The sequence below is a fragment of the Rhinolophus hipposideros genome (genome assembly GCF_964194185.1).
Source record: "Rhinolophus hipposideros genome assembly, chromosome: 9".
NCBI classification, from domain to species: domain Eukaryota; kingdom Metazoa; phylum Chordata; class Mammalia; order Chiroptera; family Rhinolophidae; genus Rhinolophus; species Rhinolophus hipposideros.
In genome coordinates, this window is record NC_138055.1 from 9735696 (window position 1) to 9760115 (window position 24420).

At 51.0% G+C, this 24420-nt stretch overlaps 1 protein-coding gene across 1 annotated transcript; it reads right to left on the reverse strand.

Moving 5' to 3' along the window:
- Positions 1 to 1540: 1540 nt before the first annotated feature.
- Positions 1541 to 18462, reverse strand: LOC308501803 (cytokine receptor common subunit beta-like; the record flags this gene model as incomplete). Its single annotated transcript, XM_081058875.1, has 13 exons — positions 1541 to 4884; positions 5503 to 5606; positions 6399 to 6456; positions 6660 to 6750; positions 7836 to 7995; positions 8933 to 9072; positions 10136 to 10293; positions 10458 to 10596; positions 11184 to 11352; positions 11438 to 11589; positions 14634 to 14824; positions 17321 to 17444; positions 18387 to 18462. 13 exons carry the CDS (start codon positions 18460 to 18462, stop codon positions 3756 to 3758), a joined length of 2691 nt encoding a protein of 896 aa, XP_080915001.1. The 3' UTR covers positions 1541 to 3755.
- Between the last annotated feature and the right edge of the window lie 5958 nt (positions 18463 to 24420).

Sequence of the window (24420 nt, forward strand, 5' to 3'; positions counted from 1 at the left end):
GAGATGCCGCTACACACCTATTAGAACGGCCCAAATCCAGAACACTGACACCACCAAATGCTGGTGAGGATGTGGAGCAACAGGAAATCTCATTCATTGCTGGCGGGACTGAAACATGGTACAGACACTTTGGAAGACAGCTTGACAATTTCTTACAAACTAAACATACTGTTACCGTATGGTCCAGCAATCATGTTCCTCAGTATTGACCCAAAAGAGCTGAAAACTTATGTCCACACAAAAACCTGCACACCCATGTTTATGGCAGCTTTATTCACGAGTGCTAAAACCTGGAAGCCATCAAGCTGTCCTTTAGTAGGTAAACAGATGTGAAAGACTCAGACACCGCTCAGCTCCCCACTCAGGAAAGGCCCAACGGCCCAGCTGCTGATAGCCCCCAGCTGTGACTCCTTCCTTCTTCTCAGGGAGCCCCTAGGTGATGACCCGACACAAAGGCCCCAGGACCTGGCCATTTCTGCCCAGTGTGGGGCCCTTCGAAAAGGCACATTTTGCTCCAGAGTTCTCTGTGGGTTGGCAGATCTTTCATCAGCCCCTCCTGCCTAGCATTGCTTCGTCCCCATTCCTTTCATCCCCAGCCCAACATGTGCACGTGTACCTCCATCTCAGGGACAACTTGCTGGAGGCCTCAAGCCATCACGATTCCTTGGTCATCACCTGGTACATGCACAGTCTTCAGGGGCAGACAGGTGAGGGAGACATCGTCCTCCACGCAAGGTCTCTTAGGACTTTAGTGAACTTGCACCCTTATTATTGAGCTTCCCGGCAAATACAAACATTTTTCATGGTCACTTCTGTCACAGCCTCCCCCCTCCCCCGAATCAGCTTGGTTTATGGATTTTTCTGCTTTGCTAAGCAATGTGAATCATCTCACATCCAGGTGAGAGACCTTGCTTTTGAGGGCAGGCTCGGACCCACAAGGCCAGTGTTTGAATCCTGACTGCCACCTACTGGCTGGTTGACCCGGGACACATGATGTGACCTCTCTACTTCCTCACTTACAAAAAGAATATGATAAAGATAGTACCATCTGCCTCAGAAGGTTGTGAAGATTAAATGAGCTGATTCCCCCTACATAAATGAAGCAGGGCCTGCCAGGAATAAGCTCTCCATAATCCTCAGCTATTTTGATGGGGAATTCAGTCTCTTACTTAGCTCTCCACTCTCATTAGAGAGCCAATACAAGATGTCCAGTTAAATATGAACTTCAGAAAACAACAAATAATTTTACCACCATGAGTATGTTCTTTATACTCCCCCCACCCCCAGCCCCCCACCCCCACCACCGTCTTTCTTCTTCACTCCCTCCCTTCTGGCTTGTCCCAGGAACTCCCCCTGCTGCTCACTTATAAGCACAGCATTTCTGTTCTCATTTAAACTATCTTAAACTCACACTGGTGCCTCAAAGACCAAAGTCCCTTCTGTTTAACAGAATTCATCCCTCTTAATGCAAGTGAGGTTTCAAATAGCATCCTTCCCCAAGTATTCCAACACATCGACGTAAGCTTACGGTTTTGTTTGATTTTATAATAAAATATATTTTATTGCATTTTTTTTCCATTAACAACGTCTGAACATTTTGGAATTAAAATCTTGGACTTCTTTCTAATGCATATAGGTCCACATCATTCATTGTTAACACAGGCTACTACTTTAGAATGTAAGAAAATGTTGTTACTCATCTCATTATTGGTGAATATTTCAGTTGTTCATAATTTTGTTTGCCCACAAACACTGCCGTAATGAACGTGAACAAAAGAACATTTGCTCTGCCTTGTATGACAACATATAAAGGTAGAACAACGAAAGAGTGGGGTGCCATTGAGAGAACAGTGTAATAAAATTGAAAGGCTAGAAACTGACTAAGCGTATACAGGGACTTTCTATATCACAAAAGTGGCATTTCAGATACATGGACAAGGAACAGGAGATTCTACAAATTATGCAAGAACACCTGGGCCGCTCGTTGGGGGAAACATGAAGCTAGCTCTTCATCTCACATGAGTACATTCCAAAATCATTAAAATTTTACACGAAAAGCTTGAAACACAAAAAGAACGAGAAAAAAAATAAATTAGGACAAATGCAGTTTTGAAGTGGGGAAGGCCTTTGTAAATTCGAACCACAAGTGGGGCTGTGAAGTCGTTCCCCGGGAGATCTCGACGACACAGAAAAGTTGGCATTGTGTACGCCCACAAACCTCCTATACAAAATTAAAAGACAAACCACGAACTAGAACAACAAAATTGGCACCATGCATGAAAGACCATACTTAAATAGTCTTAAAAACTTCATCAGAAAAAGATAAACACCCAACAGAACAAAGTCCTTGATGGGCTTAGCCCAGTAAAAAAAATACCAATGCTCACAAAATATGAAAATACGTGCAAACTTGAATGTTACCAAATAATGCAAATGAAAACAATGTAATGCTACTTTTTTTGCATAGGAGGAAGGCAAAGGTGTAAAAGAACCATAATCCCATACAAGGTGTAGACATAGACCAAAAGTCCCTCCTATGTGGCTGGTGGCATCGGGAGTTGTAAGGTCTTTCTGGAGAGAGGGCAGCCAGGCGATTTGGACTGTAAAATCTACGGTGTATGTGCCCTTTGATCATTTTGCTTTTTCCCTTTGTTGAACAGTTCTTTCCAAACTTTCTACAGTAGCCTTGGATTCTGGACTCCCCTCTCCTCTTGAGTTTTCCAAGCTTTAGCAGCCTGGGTGTAGGAAGGAGATCACTTCAGCCAGGAACCAGCACTGCACACAGGTGGCCAGTCCATGGGTGTAGGTCCTGAGACTCCCCAGTAACCTTGGTGAGACCAGAAGGGCTCCCCCTGAGCTCAGAACTGTTCTTTTCTTGCACACACCCTTACCACGCCCGGTTCTTGGAGTGACAATTGAGACTGGTGCTTTGTCACCACCTCTGGGGCTGCAGTGCCCGACAAAAGCAGGTCCAGTCCTTTATTACTTTTCCAAGTCTTAAGCCCCCAAAGCCCCCTCCCTGGTGCCTCCTGCCTCCTGCACCTGGGCTGGCATCTTGTTGTTTTTCCTGCTAGGGACAGGTCCCAGAGACACAGGTCCTCCAACACAACCAGACACTTCAGCATCAGAATAGGCTCTGATTGAGACATGACATCTCAGAACAGGCTTAGCTCAGACCTCAAACTCACTCTAATACAAAATCAGTGAAAAGGAAAAGAAGAGACTAGCAAAAGCAAGGACACCTGGTAAAAAAGAAAATGAGGGCAAATGGAATGAGTACGTAAGGAGCATTCTAAAAATTCAGAACCTAAAAATACGTGAACTTGAAAGAAAGTGTGGAGGGGTATGTGTGTGGGTGTGTCTGTGAGATAAAGAGGGAGGGAGAGACTAACAGAGAAAGAGGGAGGGAGGGGGAGAGGGGGAGGGAGAGGGAGAGAGAGAGAGAGAGAGAGAGAGAGAGAGAGAGAGAGAAAAGAGAAGAGAAGAGAAGAGAAGAGAAGAGAAGAGAAGAGAAGAGAAGAGAAGAGAAGAGAAGAGAAGAGAAGAGAAGAGAAGAGAAGAGAAGAGAAAAGAGAAGAGAAGCTTGATTTTGCTGAGGGTCAAGGGAGAAGGTAGATGGTAGGTGGTTGACTCATTTTCCTTGAGTCATTGTAGAAATGAGTGTGGAAGGGACCAGAAGCTCGTGGGAGAAAAGCAGGACAGGAAGGAAGTCAGATCCTGTCCTTTCACTCGCCTTGCCCGGGGTCCACAGGGTCTCAGCACACTTCCCCAGGCCTGCTGACATCCCAGGGGGGCAGCGACAGATACTCCTGCTGCTTTAGGGCTTTAAAGTACTTAATGACTGGCACCTGGGAAACGGGCTGGCATGGGGGCTTCTTGGCCTGCAGCCCCTGGTCCAGGTCCCTGATCTCGGGACAGGGTCCTAGAGAAGAAGACTTCCTCTGGGGTGAGAGAGGACTCGAGCCCACACCAGGAAGGAAGCAATAATCCCCCACCTGCTGCAGGACCAGGAGCCCCTCAGGGTGGGGGGAGACGGGGGTAACATCTCCCTGGGGTTCTGTTGGGCTCAGGCCTGGGCTGCTGGCTGCAAGAGGGGCAGGGCTGCCTAGAGGGGACTTCAGGGTTTGGCCCATGGTCGGAGGAAGCTCCACATAACCCTGGAACTCTGGCTTCATGGGAGCTGGGGCTGCAGGGAGCCCACTGGCCAGTCCAGCACTGATAATTTGGTGCTGCAATGAGGAGAGGCCCAGAGGGGAAACCGGCGAAGACAATGTCCCTTTGGGTGGAATGAGGGCCAGGTCTGCAGTGGTGACGTACCCAGATGCCACGATGCTGTCCTCAGGGCCCCCAGAGGCCGTGGGCAGAGCTATGGGGCTGTCCTGGTCCTCACCACCCACCATCGGCCCAGGAGCAGGAGGGGCAGGGTCTGCTCCTGACTCCAGGGAAGGGCTGCCCTTAGACTCTGGGCAGGGCTTCCTCTCCACACCTGCGGCCTGGCCTTGTTTCATCACCTGGGCCAGTGGGACCAGCTGCAGCTGCCCCACTGCAGGCAGGAACATGTATTCTAGGGACCCTGGAGGCAGGGGCTTCGGACTCATGCCTATCTGTGCGGGAGCCTCCTGGCCCACGAGGTCAGGCAGGGAGAGGCTGTGGGATGGCCCCAGGTAGGGGCCATTGAAGTCGAAGCCAGAAACCTGGCTCTCAGGCCTGCTTGACGGAGCTGACAGGCAGTGCTGGGGGTGCTGGAGGCTGGGGGGCGGCTCCATGGGGAGGTCCGAGGCAGCCAGTGCTGGGTCAGGCTCCGATGCTGAGTCACGAGCACATTTCGGATCCTCTGTGGTGAGAGGGGACACCTCGCAGAACCCGTATTCTACATGGGACACCCTGTGGGGAGAATAGGCACAGAGATGTTGGGACCACCCTGGGCAGATAACTCAGCTCATGCACCAGGGCCTGTGGAGCAGGCGCCTGGGCCCAGCAGCTCAGAGAGAGCACAGAGAGGGCACGGTGGTGTGCAGGCCCAGAGCAGACAACCGCACTTTCCTTCTGTCTCCCTGTGGGGCTGCCTTCCAGCCCCCACGGCCTTATTCAAGGTCTTCCTCGGCCCAGTATGCCCGCTCGCCTCTGTTCCTTCACATGTGCCCAGCGTGAGCATGCTCAGTCATTCCCTCGTTCCGCGAGTCCCCCAGGATACAGTCCCCTCTTCTGAGGGCTCGTGGGGAGCCGGAGGCACAGGAGCTAACCATGAGAGTGTGCAGCCCCGCAGCCACCCTGAGAGGCACAGGGCCCGAGAGGTCATCAGCTCCAGTCTCCTGCCTCGGCTCAAATCTGAGCTATGGCCCTTGCTCACCTGGGAATCAGGAAGGTCTTCACAAGTCCAAAAGGGAGCCCCTTGCTTTAGGCCAAGCCACCTCATGGATCCCTTCATACTGAGTCACAGGCCAGAGGCCACCTCCACCGAGCCACCTTCCCACCTCCCAGGAGCCAGGCCCAGACACTCACCCCTCCAGCCCAGGAAAGCCGCTGCCCCAGGGTCCCTTGTGTGAGGGGCTCCTGCTGGTGAGGGCCGCCATGCTGTCTGGGAGCCAGAGCCCCGCACTCCCGTTCTAGAAGAGAAGGGCATTTGTGCCCGTGAGTGTGGGGCCTGGAGACGATGATGGTGGGGTGAGAGCTGTGGGGCTGACGGGATCAGTGAGCCCCCAGACATGGGAGGAATCTCAGCCTGCTAGGACAGGCCGCCTCGTGACACCAGGAAGGGGTCGCCAGAGAGGGCCAGGTCTTCCCTGGGATCCTCCAGTCCAGCGTCTGAGGACAGGGAGCCTATCCCGCTGAGTCTGTCATCTGGGTTGTTGCTGCCTTCATGCTCGGCCCCTACTCGTCCCACACTGGCCTTGGGACCCTCCACAGGCGGAGCTGGTCCTGCCTGACCAAGGGGCTCCCTTCGCTCTGTGGCCATCTCAGCGCCCGTGCCGCGCCCCCAGCCTCATTGCCCACCTGCTCCGTTCCCTTCATGAAGGGTCATGTCTCCGCCCCACCCCTACATGCCTTCTGCCCTCAGTGACCTTTCCCACCTGGCACCACCCTGATCCCTCAGAGCTCAGCTCTGCTGTCCTGTCCTCAGGGAACCAATGTGCCCCCCACCACCCCACCCTCCTCAAGTCTCTCCCCTGCTGCACGTGGGCCCTGACAGCCAGGGCCACTTTGCATCTGTGGGACCCCGGGGTCTGCAGAGCTGAACTTGCAGGTGCTGGCCCAACTCTTAGAGCTTCCCAGCCCATCCTGGCCACTGTTGCTGCAACTCAAAGCCCCCAGGAAGGGGAAGAGGACCGGGCATGGGGACATGGGTGCAGGGGCACAGGAGTCTTGACCACCCAGCCACCCTCACAGCCAGATCCTACCTGGAACAGTTGGCTCTTACTGGGGTTGGGGATTTTCTCCTCCCACTTCCGGTTCAGCCTGGAAAGAGAGCAGGGAGCTGAGAGCTGACAGAGCCCTTAGGACAGCTGCCCATGCTCATGTACACGGGGGAAACTGAGGCCCAAGAGAGAGCAGGATTTCCAAGAACCCCCAAGGACTGGATGGCAGAGGGAGGAGCTGTGGGACCAGAAGTCCCCTGGGGTCATGATGGGGTACTCCCACCCATCATGAAGTCCCCTTACCTGTACCCATACATGCCACAGAAGCGGAGGGCCAGGAGTAAGGCGAGGGTGGTGACCACCAGGATGAGCACCAGGACCCACATGGACAGTACTTCAAGGCAGCCAGGAAGAAAACAGGAGCATTAGCATCTGGGGAGGGACAGGCTGGAGCTCAGCAGGTGGGGGCGGGTGTGGCCTGGTAGTTCTCCCCCCAGCCCAGCCTGCTCTGTGCACATGCAGTGCTCCAGAAGCTCACTGCCTCGGTGGGTACAGAGGGGCCGACATGGGCCTAAAGAAGAGGGCATGGTCTGTACCCCACCCAGAATGTTTGAGTGTGGAGAGGAAACAGTGGGGTAGATCCTTTCCAGGAGCAGGAGGTGCCTGGGGGAGACAGTGACTGCAGTCCATGGAAACTAGGGGGACTTCCTGAAGGAGGCAGCATATAGGCTTGGCCTGGCGCAACAGAGAGGATTGGGAGGCAGAGATGGGCCAAACCATGTGGCGGAGGAAGCAGCTGGTGCCAGGCCTCTCAGGGCCCCCACCCTTCCTGCTGCGCAGCCTGGATCCCCTCAGAGGCTGGGCCCCTCCAGGAGGCCCTGGTGCTGTTCCCTGGGCCCAGCAGGCCAGCTCCTCCTTCTGCTTCATCATGCCCATCTCCCCGGGGCTCCTCCCCGGTAAGGCTGCCTGGACTGGGGCACCTGCTGCCAATACCTCCTCCATTCTCTCTCTGCAACTACCTCCCAACCCAGTCTTGTACTGTCTCCTGGTGGCCACTGTGCTGAAAAGTGAGGGACAAATAAAAGGAGCAAGTGCAGAGAAATGAGGAGATTAAGAATCAAACCAAAACCTTCCCTTCTCAGACCTCTGTCTGTAGCTCCTGATGTTTGCTGCCATGGTAACTGGAAATTTGGGCTGATGGTCCCTGGGCAGTGGTGGATGCCACAAAGGCTATGAAACCATGGTCATATTAATAGAGGGCTATGGTCCAGTCTGAGGAAGGACGGCGGATGAGACCTGCTCTTCTCTGCTCTCTCAAGACCTCACCTGAGGTCTGTGTTGCACACCCGGGGTCACTAGTGACACGTGGGAGGGAAGGATGCTGTGCTGGGTGGGGCCACATCTCTGTGCCCGCATCACCCCTGTCCCTTCCCAGCTGGGCTATAGCAAGAGGGTTGGGTGGAGGTCGGGGAGACATACCCCACTCAGTGTCCCAGGAGCGCTCTTCACTCCACTCGCTCCAGATCCCGTTGTAGCCATCGTGGGTCCTGACCCTCACTCTCGCCTGGTACGTGGTAGAGGGCTCCAGAGGTGGCAACGACATGATATGTGTGTTCTCGAGGGACTCTGTCTTGCTCTCCTGTGGGTGCAGGGGTATCAGCAGGCATGCTGAGGCTGAGGCACCTTTCAGGGCGCACGTCAGCACAGGTACAGCCCCTCCCGCTCAAAGCCAGGTCTGAGACAGGAGCAGGCCCACCATGGAGGACCCTCCATAGACGTACAACAGGGAGCAGTCCGGATGGGACTGGGTATCACACCTCTTGCAAGCACCCCTGTGACATCACTGAGGCCCAGAAGCCATGGCAGGGTCACTGTGTCCCACCCGCACCTTGATCCCCTCCACCTTCCAGCTCCTTGGTGCCGCCTGGACCCCAATTCTGACCTTCCCAGGAATGCGGTGCAGGGTGACTGACTCTAGACTCTGAGACAAGGGTTCGGGAGGCAGGGGGCCCATTCCCAGCTTCACCACTGACCCTTCCTCTCCTGGCCTCAGTTTCCCCATTTCCAGCCTGAGGGTCAGGCGCTGGTTCCACCGTTTCCGGTCTGATTTCTGTGGAGCCTGAGGTCCTCCACACAGATCGGAGGCCAACCAGGGCTGGGATCCAGAGACTGAGCCCCTCGCTGGAGCCCTGCCTGTTTCACCAGGAGCCGCTCTGCTCTTAGCGGCTGCACAGTTTTATTCCGGATTGCATTCCTCTGAGTAATGTCCCCTTTATGACTTTTGAAAACCCTTCAGCCCGCGTCTCTCGGCCCTCCCTGCCCTGACGTCCATCTATGATCCCTTTGCAATTCTAAGTTACATGTGTTCATTTTGGCCGAGTCACATTCACCCACTGAGCCTCGATTCCTTCACCAAGGGAAGGGACAGTGACCGGCTGACCACACGGGTCGAGATCACCAAGTCTCAGTGGCGACCCTGACTCGTCCCCTGTGAAGCCAGACAGCTGGCCGGCTGTGCCCCCGGTACCTAGCCTCACAGCCCTCACATCCAAGCCCCGCCAGGCCACACCCCTCACCTCCCACGAGGCCGAGTCCTTCTTGTACTGGACCTCGAAGGTGTGCTTTATGTGCGGGAACAGCATTGCCTGCACCTCCCAGCTCAGGCTGTAGCCGTCTCTGCCCTTGGTCACGTTCAGTGTCGGGGGGGCCAGCTGGACTGCAGGAAGCAAAATCTTCAGGGAACATTGTTCCTAACATCCGTCCCGTGGAACATTCCTTGTGTTCCATGCTGGTCACAGGTGCTGTCTCCCCTGGCAGTGGGCCCCAGGTCCCGCCCATCTCGGGGCCTTAACCCCACTTCAGTCTGTCATCCATTGTGACCTGAGCAACCCTGTTCTTGGTTGACACTGAGTTACACCTGTTTCGTAGCCAGGCGACCACAGGATGGATTACTGCTAGTATTCAGGTGAAGACAGAATCACCATAATGAACTCTGTTCTGGAGTAGTGACTCTTCTAGGCTCTGCTGGCCACGTGAGCCTGCATGGGTTAGTTCGCTGAATTCTAACAACCCTCAGCGGTAGGTGCTATCAGCTTGTCACGTTTTACAGACGGAGAACCTGAGCCAGGACAAAGAAATCCCTTGCTGAGGACACCGAGCTGGCTGCCTGTGACACACACCAAAGACTGGGTGGGAGAACTTGGTCATCCTGACCAAGTGGGGGATCCTTTGCACGGGGCCCTTGCTACATAACAGGAACCAGGGTTATTACCCTGCAGGAACCGCAGCTCATTTTCACACACCCTTGTCCCCAGCTGGTGAAGGAAATCATGGGTCAATTGTTAAAGACTGAAAAGCTGCATTAGAAAAGGACTTTAGAAACTGGAATGAGAAAAACCCAGTCAGGGAATAGAAGGAGAATTTGGTGGGAGTTCCGGGAGGGCCTGGCCAGCAGCAGGAGCTTTAGCAAAGAAGTTGCAGAGCTGGACAGGAAAGCGCAGCCAGAAGAATGGAGGAAACGGTGTTGAGGACGTGATCCTGGGGATATCAATTCCACGTTCCTTCATATTATTTGCCAAGGTCATTGTTCCAGTGTTGCTTTTTGAGAACGTCAAGAAGAGATTCTAATTACGTTTGTTCACTTTGTTCACTGGACTGCGTTTTGTTGAACGTGACAAACGTGAGCACGAGCCATGGGGAACCCTGAGTTATAGGGGTTACACAATGAAACACTGCCATCCTGGGACCTATCCCCCTTAGAGGGCTGGGGACAAACTCACTGTTGTCTGAGCTCTTTATAAATTTCTCCTCCTCCTTTGGCCTAACCGTGATGACGTACAGGCTGTGGTTCCAGGGGTCGTGCACGGGAATCTGGCATCGGTGCCGGACGTAAGGGCCGCTGGCCTTCTCCATCAGCACTGGGGAACATTCTCGCTCCCTGAGGGTCACGGCAGAGGTGAGGGCAGGGGGACGCAGGGAAGACAGGAGGGATGAGACCTGGGGATGAGCTGTAGCTACTGTGGGGGTGGGGTCCCCAAGGCACTGGTGGCCTGGAGAGTGCAGTGCCTTGGGGAGGGGAGGCACAGAAGAGGGGACACTCACCCTTCAGCGTTGGGGCTGGACTTGTAGAAGAGGGTGAAGGAGATCGAGCTGGTCACCTCAGACCTCACTTCCCAGGAGCAGCTGAGCACGGTGCCCCCGTCGAATAAGCACTGGAGATTCTGGGGCAGGGCCTCGTCCCCTGGAAATGGAGACAGTCCTTCACTCATTCCCTCCTTCATTCGTTCCCTAGCTCTCAGTGGCTGCCCAGCATGAGACTCATCACCAAGCCTGACCCTGCCTGCTCTGTGACCACAGGTCAGAGAGTGGAATCTGTGGACTGTCATACCCCCACGTAAAATGAATCAGCATCTAGTTTCAGTGTTGGGGGACTTAACACAAGAATGGTGGTTTGTCTGCAGGTAATACAGCTCTCATGAAAACACAGCTGCTCGTCCCACCATTGTGATGGTCGTTGTAATTATTTCTGGCCAGAAAGTTTGCAGGCCCTGGGGCCCAGGCTGAGCAAGATGCTGCTTCTGCCTCTGCAGAGTCACCGTGGGGAGGGGTGGGTGTGGGGGGGTGGGGAAGGGTGGGAATGGGGTGAGAGTAGGTTTGGGAGGGGTGGGGTGGGGAGGGGTGAGGGTAGGGTGGGCTCAGGGAGGCGACTGTAAACACGTGGCACAGATGGTTGTAGGAATCCGCAGTGTGGGCCCCTGAACCCCTTCTGCCCAGGGTGTAATTAGCTGTCCTCCCCACAGAGGGCCGTCAGCCCTATGGATTCATTACCTTGTGGGGAGTCCCAGAGAACCTCTGGGCTCCACTGGCTGGGCCGTCCCGAGAGCCCCGAGCCCGGGCCCAGCCGGGTGCGCACTCGGGCCACGTAGGTACTGCTGGGCATGAGTTGCTTTCGCCCCAGGGTGGCCTTTGGAGACGTGGAGTAGAGGGTGGGGGCGTCCTGTTGGGAGAGAGTGACCACTGGAGCAGGTGCCCGCTGGGCCAGGTCCCTGTGGGCTCTGGGCCGAGCGGGCTGAGGTCCCTACCTCCCAGGAGTCCTGAAGCCGCTTGTAGACCACCTCAAACTGCAGGTTTGACAGCCACTGGCTCTGGGAGGCACTGAGGGCCACACTCCAGTTCAGCAGGAATTGGTCCCCGGCAGCACTGACGTGGAGGTCCTGGGGTGCGGGGGGCTGCACTGCAGGGAGAGGAAGTCAAGAGCCCATGAGGGGCTGGACAGCCGTGGGCCTGGTTAAGAGCCTGCAGGGCCTCTGTGTGGACGTTCTTGGGTTCCAGGCCCAGCTGCCCTGAGGAGCTGAGTCACCTTGGATATGACCCCATTCCTCTAGAGGCCTTAGGCCCTTCGTCTGCCAAATCGTGGGGATTCAGTGTGACCAGGAATAAGGCTGTGCAGGTAGCCTTGCACATATAGCCTAAGCTGGATACAAGGTGCTGGCAATTAAACTCTAAATGCAGCCTCCGTGTCCCCATGTGCCCACTGGCCAGGAGGCAGCCTGCGTGGCCTCTTGCCCAGCAGAGGGCCCTGTGGCTAATGTTATTCCCTCTGTGCTCTCCACCCTCCTCCTTCTGCTTTCCACCTGCCCAGAATCTGGCAACTCTTAGTGCTCAGCATTAAAGTCTCTTCTTCTAGAATATTCTCCAGGCTGAATCCCTGCTTTTTTTTCTGTCCCACTATAGCCATTGTATGGTCCTTACCATGGTGGGTTTGTGTGTCCACATCTATCTCCCCAAGTGGTTGAGAAGCTTGGGGTTGGCAGAGTTTGGTTGTTGACCCCTTACCCTCTCCCCTGAGCCTGAAATATAGTGGTTCAATGAGTTTGGGATACTAAGTGAATGAAGAAATGACTAAATACATGTAGGCAACCTTCAAATTTTCATGAAATCATTCCATCAACAAACAGTAAGCGTACATCTGTTGGGACCTACAGCGGTGGGCTGGCAGATTCATTAATGAATGGCATAGCTCCTGCCTTCTGGGGATAACTTTCAAATACAAATAATTCAGTAAGAGCCCAGACAAGATGTAAATGTTTTATGCTGGACGCGGAACATGACACGTTAGAGCATGTGAGAACTGGAGCTTTCAAAAAGTCTTCAGCCCTAATGGCTAGTGCAGGGCACCTCCTTCCCACCCATAACGATGGCAGGCATCAGTAATCAATTGTTGCACTCTTAGCCTCTGAGCCTTCATGGCATGGGAGTCCTGTCAGCACGGAGCTCTGGGAAGCAGCCACCAATTGAAATGACTGGGAACCCAATGAAAAACCTATTAATCCAACCTGAGAGATTTGAGTCCACCAACCCATTCCACAGATGGAGAAACTGATCAAGGAAGTAAAACTTCCAGATCTCCAAATGTGGGAGGCTTGAGCAGATCAGATGCATCGCTCTCTTCTCCCCAGCACCTCATGACCTCTGATTCATTGCCAAAATGGTTGGGGTAGAGCTGACTTGCCGACTAACATGTGTTCCAGGAGGTAAACCCCCCTTCCCTTCCCATTTCTACGATGCCCCCGTCTCCATCATGATACCTTCCCTATTTCTAGGGCATAAGCTTCACAGGGGCAGGGATCCTGCCAGACTTATTTACTGCTTTCCTGGTATATACAGTGCTCCGTGAAGGAACAGATTCAGGAATGAATTGCATGTCTATCCTAACTTTGATTTCTATCGCCCATGTTCCCATCCCCTGGCCATACCCTAGTTGAATCCTCATCATTTCTCCCTGAGATGAATGCCTTAGGTTGCATTCTCACCTCCGATCTCCTGCCACTTCCTATTTCCTGCCGTCTACCTTGTATATCAACCCCCTCCGGCAACCTCACACCCATGTCAGATCCTGTCATGCCCCTTCAACGACTCCCCATTGCCTAGACGTTGACCTGAAAACTCCCTTGCAGGCACAGAAGTCTCTGTAGGTCAGGCCCCTGCCCCCACTTCCCCCTCCTTCCTACCACTGTCCAGCCCTCTTGAAGCTGATGCCCAGGACATAATTATTAACAGGTTTTCCAACACGCCTGAGTCTCCTAGCTTTTGCACATGCTGTTTCTTCTGCTCTTCCTGAGCTCTCCTCCCTCCCACCCTTCATAGCTCCCTGCAAAGCCCTTTCCTCTGAGAAGCCTGTCCCGACCTCTCAGGGACTCCTTGCCCACTGCCCCTCACCTGTGGCACACAGCCACCTTTAGTAAGTGATCACACTGTTTGAAATGAATTCAGTGTGGCCTAACCCACCCCTTCTTCCAGGCTACAGCTTTGTGCTGGTACGATAGACAGAGGTAGGAGACAAAGGCCCAGCCCCCTCCCCCCTGACATTTGCAAGGAGCAGCACGGGGTGGCTCAGTGTTAAAGTCCCTGGGATTGAGTCTCAGCTCTGCCACCAGCTGTTGAGAGGCCATGAGCATTCACTTCCTTCTGTCTGTTTCATCACTGGTGAAACAGCAGTATAAACAGTTTCTAATTTGATCTTGTTTTCAGAGTTAAATAAGAATCAGCAGTGTCTCTGAAAGCCTGGGACATGCATGGTTTTGCCATGTCAATGCAAACTTTTATACTACAGCTCCCCATTTTTTATTTAGCCTCATTCTGAGCAATAATTTCCTTGACTGCATGAATTGGAAGAGTTGGTTATATTTCTTTTAATATATAGTCAAATAAAACCTAACTAAATAAAACTATTGACCCATCCAAGACCATTGACTTTCTTGGGCCATGGTGTGACACTGGGAGCCACTCAGAGAGGGCAGTAAGGTGGTGAGCTCCATCTAACATGCAGGAAGCACTTGGCAAGTCTGACCCTTCACTGTCACTTCTGCTCAGTGGTGACACTTTGGAAAAGTTACAAAACCTCTCTGGGTCTTGAGTTCCTCATCTGTAAGATTGGATGAGACAACAAAGATGAGTCTGATAAATTGAGAAGTTTTTATGCAAATCATAGAATGGTTCTTCAAGAAGGCAAGCCTTCAGTGCTGGAAGGCAGGTGGTGGAACTGCCAGGGTGGTGGGGTACTTTGGCCAGGGGCTCCTCGCATTGTACCTATTCCAATGTCTCCACTATAGGAGACCATATCCTCTTCCCTCAAAAGACCAAGCCCAACCCCAAACCAGTGTCTCCACCCCTTGGAGACTCTCACTTCCTCCCAAGCCCACCATCTGCAGTCTGGCCACCACTCGGACCCACTGTCCACAATGGGGACCACCCCTGGCCAGGGACCCCAGGCCTCACCGTGCTTGGTCAGAATAACGGTGGTCTGGGTGTCCAGAGGCCTGTCTGGTCGGAATGAGAAGTAGTCGCTGTCGGCAATGACGAAAAGATTGTAGGGAATGATACATCTTCTAGGCACACAGTGGGGAACAGGGCAGTCTGACAAGGGCATGTTGTCATTGAGGTCACAGGACACTGGCTTCGGGGGGTCCCTGCCAGGAGAGGACATGGGTTAGTCCAGAGTGAAGAAGAATACTGGAGAAAGGGGATTTCAAGTAAATGGAACAGTAAGTGCAAAGGCCCTGGGGCAGTCTTGGGTTTATAGTGTTGTATGCCTAGGCACTTAAACATTGTGCATAGAGTGGAGTATGTGAGAATGGGAGATCTAGGAAATAACTGAGAGAGGTAACAAGAGGCCAACACTTTCCAGGAATTTCAGGAAATTGGATTTCATGCAAGTGAAGAAAATTTAGAGAGTTACGAGCAAAGAAAGGAGTGACATATTCTGACGTATGCTTTGAAAGGATTCCTCTGGTTGCTGGGTTGTGGGCAGATTGGGTGAGGGGCAATGGCAATAGTAGAGGCATAAGGACCAGTTAGGAGGCTTCTAGAATATGCCAACTACTAGGAAGTGGTTTGAACCAGAGTGGTGGTATTCGCATTAGCTAGATTCATTTCTACTTAAAGATAAAGTTGACCGCATTTGCTGATGGATGAGATGCTCTGATGGGGAAGGAAAAGTGGTAAAGATATTTAAACAACAATAAAGACCCCACAGTTGTTTGGCTTGAACCATTAGGGGGCCCCATTTAGTGAAGTGAGATGTCAAGACTGGAGCAGAAGCTGTCGTTTGGGAGCAGAGCAGGAATTTGGTTTAGGACATTAGGGATTGAAGACACCTATTTTCTAAGGGACAACATAGAGAGGCGAGCGTGCCTATTGGTTTGGAGCTTAGGGGGGTGTCTGGGCTGGGGAGAGCAGGGGGAGTCATTAGTCCAGAGCCTGAGGCTGCATCTCAAACCTAAAGAGTGGAGGTCTAAGAACTGAGCCCTGGGGCACTTCACCCTTCAAGTTCAAGACAAAAGAAGAGAGCAGACAAGGTGTCAGAAAAATGAGGGCCAGGAAGACACAAAGAGAAGGGGGGAGTGTGGTGGCCGAAGTCAGGAGACGGAGGGGTTTCAGGAGGATGCTGTGGTCGGTCAGAGTCAAGTGTGCCCACAGGTCAAGGAGGGAAAAGGCTGAGACATAGATTTAGCACCCAGGAGGGCTTTGTGGCGTCAGCAGGAGCACTACGGGCGGCCTGGTGGGGGCAGCAGAATCTAGGGTGAGTGGGTTCAGGAGAGAATAACTGGAAAGACATTGGATAGCAGGTCTAGACAACTCCTTAGAGTAGTGTCACCACAAAGGGAGGCAGAGGATGGGCCCCAGGAGGAGGAGTGGGGGGGAAATGGGGGGAGGCAGGAGGCACCCGGAGCTGCAGCCCTGCTTGACCTCTGTAAGGGGGGTTGGGCCCCGTGGTTCAGTGACTGGGAATGATCCTGCCAGAAGGCCCATCAATGGCACAAGGGTGAGTGGGGACCATGGTGGCAGCAATGTCCTTGAGCTGCAAGACCAGATGGGACCCCGGCTGCGGCCTCAGACTGGATGGACAGGAAATCCCTGCAGGCAGATCCAGGGAAGCTGCAGACTTGTGAGCCTGCAGGGAGAGCGTGCAGGGGGCTGGGGCTTCCCTTCCGGGGGGTCTGGTGTCCCAGCGCAGGAGAAAGCAGGTCACAGCCAAGGGTAGGAGGTGAGGTGGTGGTGAGGAAGGTGGAGAAGGGAAGACAAAGGCTCCCAGAGAGCAGGACAGCGCTGAATGGCCGTGCTGTGGGTGTGACAGCTGGCTCCTCCCTAGGGCAGCCCTGAGAGGGCTCCCCAAACCTGGTGACACCAGCTGTGTAATTATTTCTGTTACTGTGAGTTACATTCTCACAAGACGCCGGCATGGTGTGAGGCACGTACCCAAATGGCATATGTCCCAGAGACCATGTAAGGAGCAAAGACAACCCCTCTCTCTGGAGGTGGCAGGGCCTCGGGGAGGGCTGGAGCCCAGGCCTGCAGGCCACACACAGACACTCGCCACTGTGTGGCCGGAGAAGGACCTCAGCTCCAAGGTCGCGGTTTCCTCATCTGTGAACTGGGCATCTTATCCCCTCCCTGCCCACCTCTCAGTGAGGTTGACCTAAGATGGACTTGTGTGGGGCGATTTTGTGAAGTTGTGACCAAATAAGGGGCGATTATCACCATCATCAATCACATTAACGCACATGCTCTTCCCGGAAGCCCCGGCATCACATGCTACTGTGTTTCCCCGAAAATAAGACCTAGGAGGACAATCAGTTCTAACGCGTCTTTTGGAGCAAGAATTACTATAAGACCCGGTCTTATATTACTATAAGGGCAACGTAACGCAATGTAACAGAACAGCATAATACTGGTCTTATATTAATTTTTGCTCCAAAAGACGCATTAGAGCTGATTTTCTGGCTAAGTCTCATTTTCAGGGAAACAGAGTAGCACCGGGCCTGGCAGGTCACCTGACGGAGCAGGAGCCCCTTGGCAGGGTCCCCCTCCTCCGTCTTCCATGCAGCCCCCACCCAGCACAGCCCCACACAGCAATGCCCTCCCTGCCCTCCGGCCCCTGGGCTCCCTCCTGGAGGGTCACTCACTCATTGAGCCTGCGGTGGAGGGTCACGTTGATGAGCCGCTGGGCATCCTGGGTGGCCGCCCAGCTACAGGTGATGCGGCTGGTGTAGTCGTTATGGCAACGCAGGGTCTGCATCGGGACAGTCCCTGACCCGGGAGAGGCAGGAAGGGGGTCACACCTCTCCCCTCCAGGTGCCCCTTGTCACCACCCCTGGGTGCCTGGCACTGGGGAGGAATCTCCCAGACTCCGTTAGAGGCTGCCGGGGGGCTAGGGGCCTGAGGGCGTGAGGGTGCTGGCTGTGGACCCTCCGTCTGGAGAGACACACACTGTTCTAGCTGATTCCCAGTATGTTTCCTGAGTCCCTGCTGTGCCTGCTCCTGGAACAGGGGCCCTGCCACCCCAGGACAGGGATGTGCCCCAGGCGCAGCCTGGGAGGAGAGGCACCAATGTACCCCTAAGAGTCGATGGGCAGAGCCCTGCTCTAGGACCGCCCCACCCTGGTCCTTGGTCAGCTGCCAGGCCTGAGGGTTGGGAAAGGGAACCATCACCATGGTTCCCATGGTGATCAGAGAAGTCACGTTCTCTGGGAGCCCTTGGGGAGGGGGCTCATGGGCCTCAGGAGCATCCCAGCTGGGCCTCCAAGCACGAAAGGGTCGCTGGGGCTGAAGCAGGGAGAGACTCCCAGGCCAAGGGCCCCCGGGAGGTGGGAACTGGTCACGGCCAGTGTCAGAGGAGCAGCGTCTGAGGGAGCAGGAGGGGCAGAGAAAAGGCGGGAAGGGCCGGCCTGGAGGGCAAAGGCTTTGGATGCCACGCTGAGAAATGTGGGCAGGAAGGGACACAGAGGACAAGGACTGTAGAGGAGGCCTGAGAAGAATGAGCAGGAGTGTGGGAGGAGGACATGGGGTGCCAGGAAAGAGCAGGGAGAGAGAAGAAATGAGGAAAGGAGGGGAGGGAGGCAAGGCCAGAGCTGCCGGGGTCTGGGAGCTTCCTGGGGGACATTTTGGGGATGGGGTGGCCTGGCCCAAGGGGCCCAGCAGTAAGGAGTGGGTAGGGAAGGGGAGGAAAGGGGAGAGAGCAGTCGGGCTCACCTTGGGCCCCTGCCACACTGAGCCCCCAGCACAGGGCCAGCAGGGCTACGGGGGGCAGCCGTGGGGTCAGCGCCATGTCCGGGTCAGCTGGACGAGCAGGGCCGGCACAGTAGGTCCAGGTACGGGCAGCGTCCCAGCTTTACTGTCCTGGAATCACGTGTTCCTCCATAGAAGGTGGCAACGCCAGATCCATGTCATCTGCTCTTGTTCACCCTCCCTGCAGGACTCTGCCTTCTCCAGGCCTGTGGAGGACAAGTCACCTGGGATGTGCCTCCTCCTCATCCTGCAGCCCCAGCGACTGGGCCCACGTTTGGGGTAAACCCAGCAATGGCCTTGATGCATGGCTCCACCCCCCACTGCTGCCTCAGCCTGACACCCGGACCGTCCATTTCCCATTAGCCTCAGTGTCTTCCTGACCGAAAGGTACAAATGACCTCTAAAGAAGTCGGTCCCCACTGGGTCAGGCATCACGGATCTCTGTGCAGAAAACCTGAGAGAGAGGCCTGGTATTTGATTTTCCCTGAGCTCCCTGTGAGCTGGTGATGGACATCTGCTTTGGGGGGTCACTGGTTGTTGGGTCCTAGGGCCCTATGCTGGCTGCAATCACACACAGACTCACTCACACACTTGGAGCCTGATGCTCTCCCTGCCCTGCCCCACTTACTGGCACTCCTCCCACACCACTCTCTGAATGCCAGTTCCCTTTTCTTAGCAGGAGGCTGGGGATTTCCTCTTTTCATTTAGTCAGTCCCTGGGAAGTACCCATAAGAGTAGAACAGTAGCTGAGTCTCCTTTTCTCCCTGTAAAATAGTCTGAAACTTCACTCAAGCAGCACGCACACACACACACACACACACACACACACACGCACACTAGCAGCTGTCTTCCTGGGAAAAGCACTGGCTCCGGACACAGCTGACCTGACCTTCAACACAGGCTCTGCCCCACCCTTGACGGTGGCCTGGGCTAACTCACTCATGTTCCCTGAACCTCACTCTCTACATCTGTAAAATGGGCACGAGGACACATCACTCACATAAGTATCACGAAGAGAAACAAACACAATGATGCTTATAGAGTGCTCAGGAAAAAAGAGCAGGCTTGTTTGGAGCTGAAGGAGTGTTTGTCCACTTAAGCTCCTGCAGACAGAGCAATGCCCTAGGGTGGGCAAGTGCGAGTCTGTGTGGGCTGGTGCATCTTTGTCTGCCTACTGGGACTAGCCTGAAAACGCAGAGCTTCTCTTGAGGTCTTATTACAGATAGAAATGCTACATGTGTGAAGAGAGCAATACTTCCCCAAATAAGTTATAGGTTTAACACAAAAATCTAAGATTTTTTTTCCAAGAACTCAGAAGAGAAAAAAATACATGTGAGGTGATCATGAGATATTTAAAGATAAGGGGGCTTTGTCCAATAGCAAAATTTAGTAGAAAGAGTCAACAAAAAAGCAGTGTGTTGCTATCTCACACACACACACACACACACACACACACACGTGCTCGCGATAGAGCAATGGACATACTGACCATTGGACAAACGCTATTTTACTCAAGAATATGCTTTATGATGAAGAAGGAATCATGAACGTGAAGTGGTTGAATAATAAAAAGTGCTAAGATAATTGAATAACAACATAAAACATATCAGCCTAAATTCCTCTCACACCGTTCCCAAATAACAATCAGCTCAATTCAAAATTTAAATGTAAGAAGTCAAATCGTATTAAACTTGCCAACCACAGAAGTGAATACCTTTATACTTTTTAAGCTTAAAGGCAGTGGAAGAAATTAGAAAGACAAAGGCTGAAACATAGAAGTACATAAAAGCAAAATTGTCTCTATTTTATAAAAATAACCAGACCATATAGCAAAAGACAAAGTGCAAAAAAAGTTTGCAGCGAAATTATGCAGAAAGGATTACTATCATTACATCGTAAAGCGTTAGAACAAATTAATGTCATCAAAGAACACTGCATAAAATTCACATACACGCAGAAAGTTCATATTAGTGAATTTTAAGTATAAAATGCCGACCATGAGCCAGGCACTGTTCAAAGGGCTTTACAGCTATCAATACATCCATGTGTAGGTTACTTCTATTAAAGTCCCCATTTTGTAGACAAGGACACAGATAGAGGGTCCACAACCACATAGCTAGTAAGGGCCATGCTGGGACTGAAAGCCACAGTAGGAGGGAACTAGAGTTTATGCTTTTAACCATGACGCCAATAGTGGTTGTTATTTCCCAACCATCAGTATTGTACGTGTCTATTCTGATGTATGCTGACCCAATAAGCGCGTCTACACATGCAGACAAATACAGCAAAAACAAAACAAAACTTTAAAATGTCTTAATTAGCATTCTCAGGGAGATTTGAGAAACAGTCATTTAAAAGAACAGATTGCTATGCAAAGAACAAATAAACAGAAATCTTAGCATTTCTTAGGTATGTGAGCCATAATTTTTAAAAAAACAACAAACCTCAGTAATGGGCCAAATTCCAGAGTAAACACTACCAACAGTCATGTTACAAAAGTACATATTGAAGAAAGGGCAAATGGGCAAAGAGATGGAAAGTCTAAGAGAAACACTGAGACCTAGAAAAGAAATCCAGGGCTTCCAACATCTAAAAGCAGAGGACAGAAAGAATTAAGGGCAGCAATGGCAGAGAGTGTCAGCCACTAGCTATCTCCTTCCTTCTTGGTAATAGAAGCTCAGATTTTAGCTGTACTTTTGGCTTCACAGAATAAAAGATTATATTTCCTAAGCTAGGTGTGGTCATGTGACTAAATGTTGTCCAAAGAGATGTGAATGGAAATGTTAGCTGTGCCTTCCAAAAAAGGCTGCTTAAAAGGAGGTGGTTTGGGTGGGAGGGGTCGATTTTTTCCCCTCCTACATTTCCTTCTTCTTCCAGCCTGCAACTTGGAAGTGATGGCTGGAGCTCCAGCAGCCATTTTGGACCATAATGTTTATCTTGAGGATGAAAGCCATATGCAATAGAAAGGAAAGAAACCTGGATCCCTCTTGTCACTGTGGAGCAATCATACCAGCTTGTGACTGCCTAACTCTGGACATCTTTTACGTGAAGGGAAAAAAAATAAACTATATTGTTAAGCCACAGGGGATTTTCCATGTATAACCAAACAGATATAATTAGAAATAGAAGAAAATGTCACAGGGCTTTAAAGGAGGCAACAGTTCACTAAGTGAAGAGCAAGAATAATTTTTAATAGTGCTATACTCAGTCACATGCTGGTGACCTTTCAGTCATCCATGAATAAAAGGGCAAGCCTAGAAACTTCCCAAAGGAAAGAAAAAAAAAGGTTATTTTCAATGCAGCAAGGGTCAGGTTGGCAAGATTTTCTCAAAAAGTTAGTGACCCTAAACTCTATACAAATAGTGATGTCTTGAAAATAACGGAGAGAAAATGTGTTTAAACCTAGCATCATAAAAAGTCAAACTTACTTTGAAGTTTGTTATGTTAAAAACACAAGGGTTAAAAATTACTAAGAATGAGGGATAAGCATAGGGGCAAGAGGATGATAGAGAGAAGGGAGAAAGAAGGAGAGAAACAAGAGACAATCCAACACCTTCTCACTCAGACTTAATATGCACACGAAAATCCCCAAACTCGTGAAGCAATTTAATGGTAGGAATAAAAAGTGGAAATGAAAATTTAAAAAAGGCAAACACAAATTCACTCCAGACAAAAACAATTTCAGAGAACAATCTGACAAAGGCTTTTAAAGGAAGAATGCATCGTGGCTATGTAGAGATTATTCCAGAAATGAACAGAGAGCCGGTAAGAAATCTATTCACGATTAAAAGAAACAGATGAACAGATTAAAGGAAAAAAGGATGTTTATCTAGACACACGCTCCTACATATTACAAAAGCCATTCCCGATTAAACAAATAAATCTCAGCAAACGAGGAGTTGAAGGGAAGGTTGGCATTTCTGGCACCTACTAGAAACCTGTAGCAACCTCAGAGGCAAAGGGGAAATGTTGTGTCCTTCTCATCAGAGGCACAAACAGCAGGAGCTGCCCACAGCTGTCAGTCCTCCCCCAGATAAACTCTAAATTCAATGCAATCTAAATCAAAATTCCAAAAATCTTTTAAAAGGATTTCTAATGGGCTTGACAAACTGATTCTAAACTCTAACAAACGAAAGATGAGACTGGCTCTCTTAGCTACACATCTAATGAGGAATATAAGAGTAGACAGATGGGACAGAAAACAGTAAGGAAAATAACCCAGTAGGAAAAGGTGAAGTAATAATGGTGCTTCAAATCACTGAGGCAAGGATGGACTGCTTACTCATAAAATGATATTGAGACAATTAGCTGATAGACTTTTAAAGCTAGATTCATACTTTATATTACTGATCCCTCAAAGTACTAGATAGATTAAAGATCTAAAAGTCAAAACTAAAAATTATGAAAGCATCCCAAATATTTCTTTAATCTTAGGGGTTGAACAAAACACCAAATCCAGAAAGCACAAAGTGAACAGAAAAGACAGATTTGAATGAGGAGCAATTAACACTTTTTTTTTTTAACATGAAATAAGATATCTTAAACATGGTGAAGAAAAAAGACCAGTGATAATCTGGAAAGGTATATTTTCAACATACATGAATAAACTGTTAATACATGTAATGAATGACTCACTCGGAAAGGGAATATGTGAAAGACAAAAAGAACCCATCAGACAATGGACAAAGGACATTTTCATGGCCGACATAAAAAGAACCCGAATGGCTAATAAACTTATGGAAGATGTACAACTTCACCAACAATCAGGGAAAGAAAAATCCAAGCAAAAACCAGATAATTTTCATCCATGATATTGGACCCAATTAATTAAAAGATTGTTCCTTTCCCTAAAAAGAAATCATCCTTTTTATGCACGACTGTGGAGACATATGTTAATTCTGCTATTTGGAGGATGTTTTGACAGTAGCTATCAGATTTTTAAATACACAATCTCTTGCCCAGCAATTCTGCTTCTAGGAATCTGGGTTATAGAAACACTTTCATAGATGTGGAATAATTGGAAATAACATAAGTGTCTGGGATTGCGTAAATCGTGGTGTGCCCATACTAATAAATGCCACCTTTTCTTAGGGTTAATAAATATGGTACATCTATATGCATTATTGTGCAAAGTTGCTGAAACATAACACGAGGTGAAAAAATGAGTCATAGAACAGTATGCATGTAATAATCCCATTTACGTACAAAGAAAACCGATATACTTGCAGCATGCTTAGAAAATGTTTTGGAGGGCATATTTTGAAGAAGTGAAGGGGGTGAGACATGAGACTAGTGGATAGAGATGATTGGAACTTGGTCTTTTATGTTGCATAGCTGGATTTTTCTAATTTTTCATAGAGTGATATCCACACATTTACTAAGTACTCCCATTAACTCACAAACTAGTCTGTAATATTGGTAGATACAGTACAACATAAGTAATGCTGATGAATAAAAAAAAAGTGACCTAAAGCTAGTAGGAAATGTTTTACTTGTTATAAAACTATTAGAAAACAGGAAAGATAATAGGCAGAGGAGAATTAGAATCTGGTTATGGAAAAACGTAATCGCTATTGAAGACTGAAACTTGAGCGTAGACAGCCTGTCGTTGGGGGCTATCTGCCAGAGGCTCCACAGGCTCGTACCCCAGTGCGAACCCATTAAAACATCTTTCCTCCCACCCACAAGACAAATGCATACACCAGCACGTACCTGCACACACATGCAGATACCCCTAGATGCCCATCCAAGCAACCAACACACTCAGGGGCAGAACACACACACCTGGGTCCAAACCCAGCTAAGTGATGTGGTTTAGGGTGGAGTATGGTACTGAAAACATTCTTTGAGGGAGAAAACTATGTCTGTGGGCGAAGGACTGGCCCCTTCTCATCTTCCCAAGCCACCCCATCCCTAGGCCTGAGCAAAGCAGGGTCCCAGGTCTCAGTCACCCTCCGTCTCCCAGTCTCTCCACATCCCTGCATTCCTCTGGTCTCTC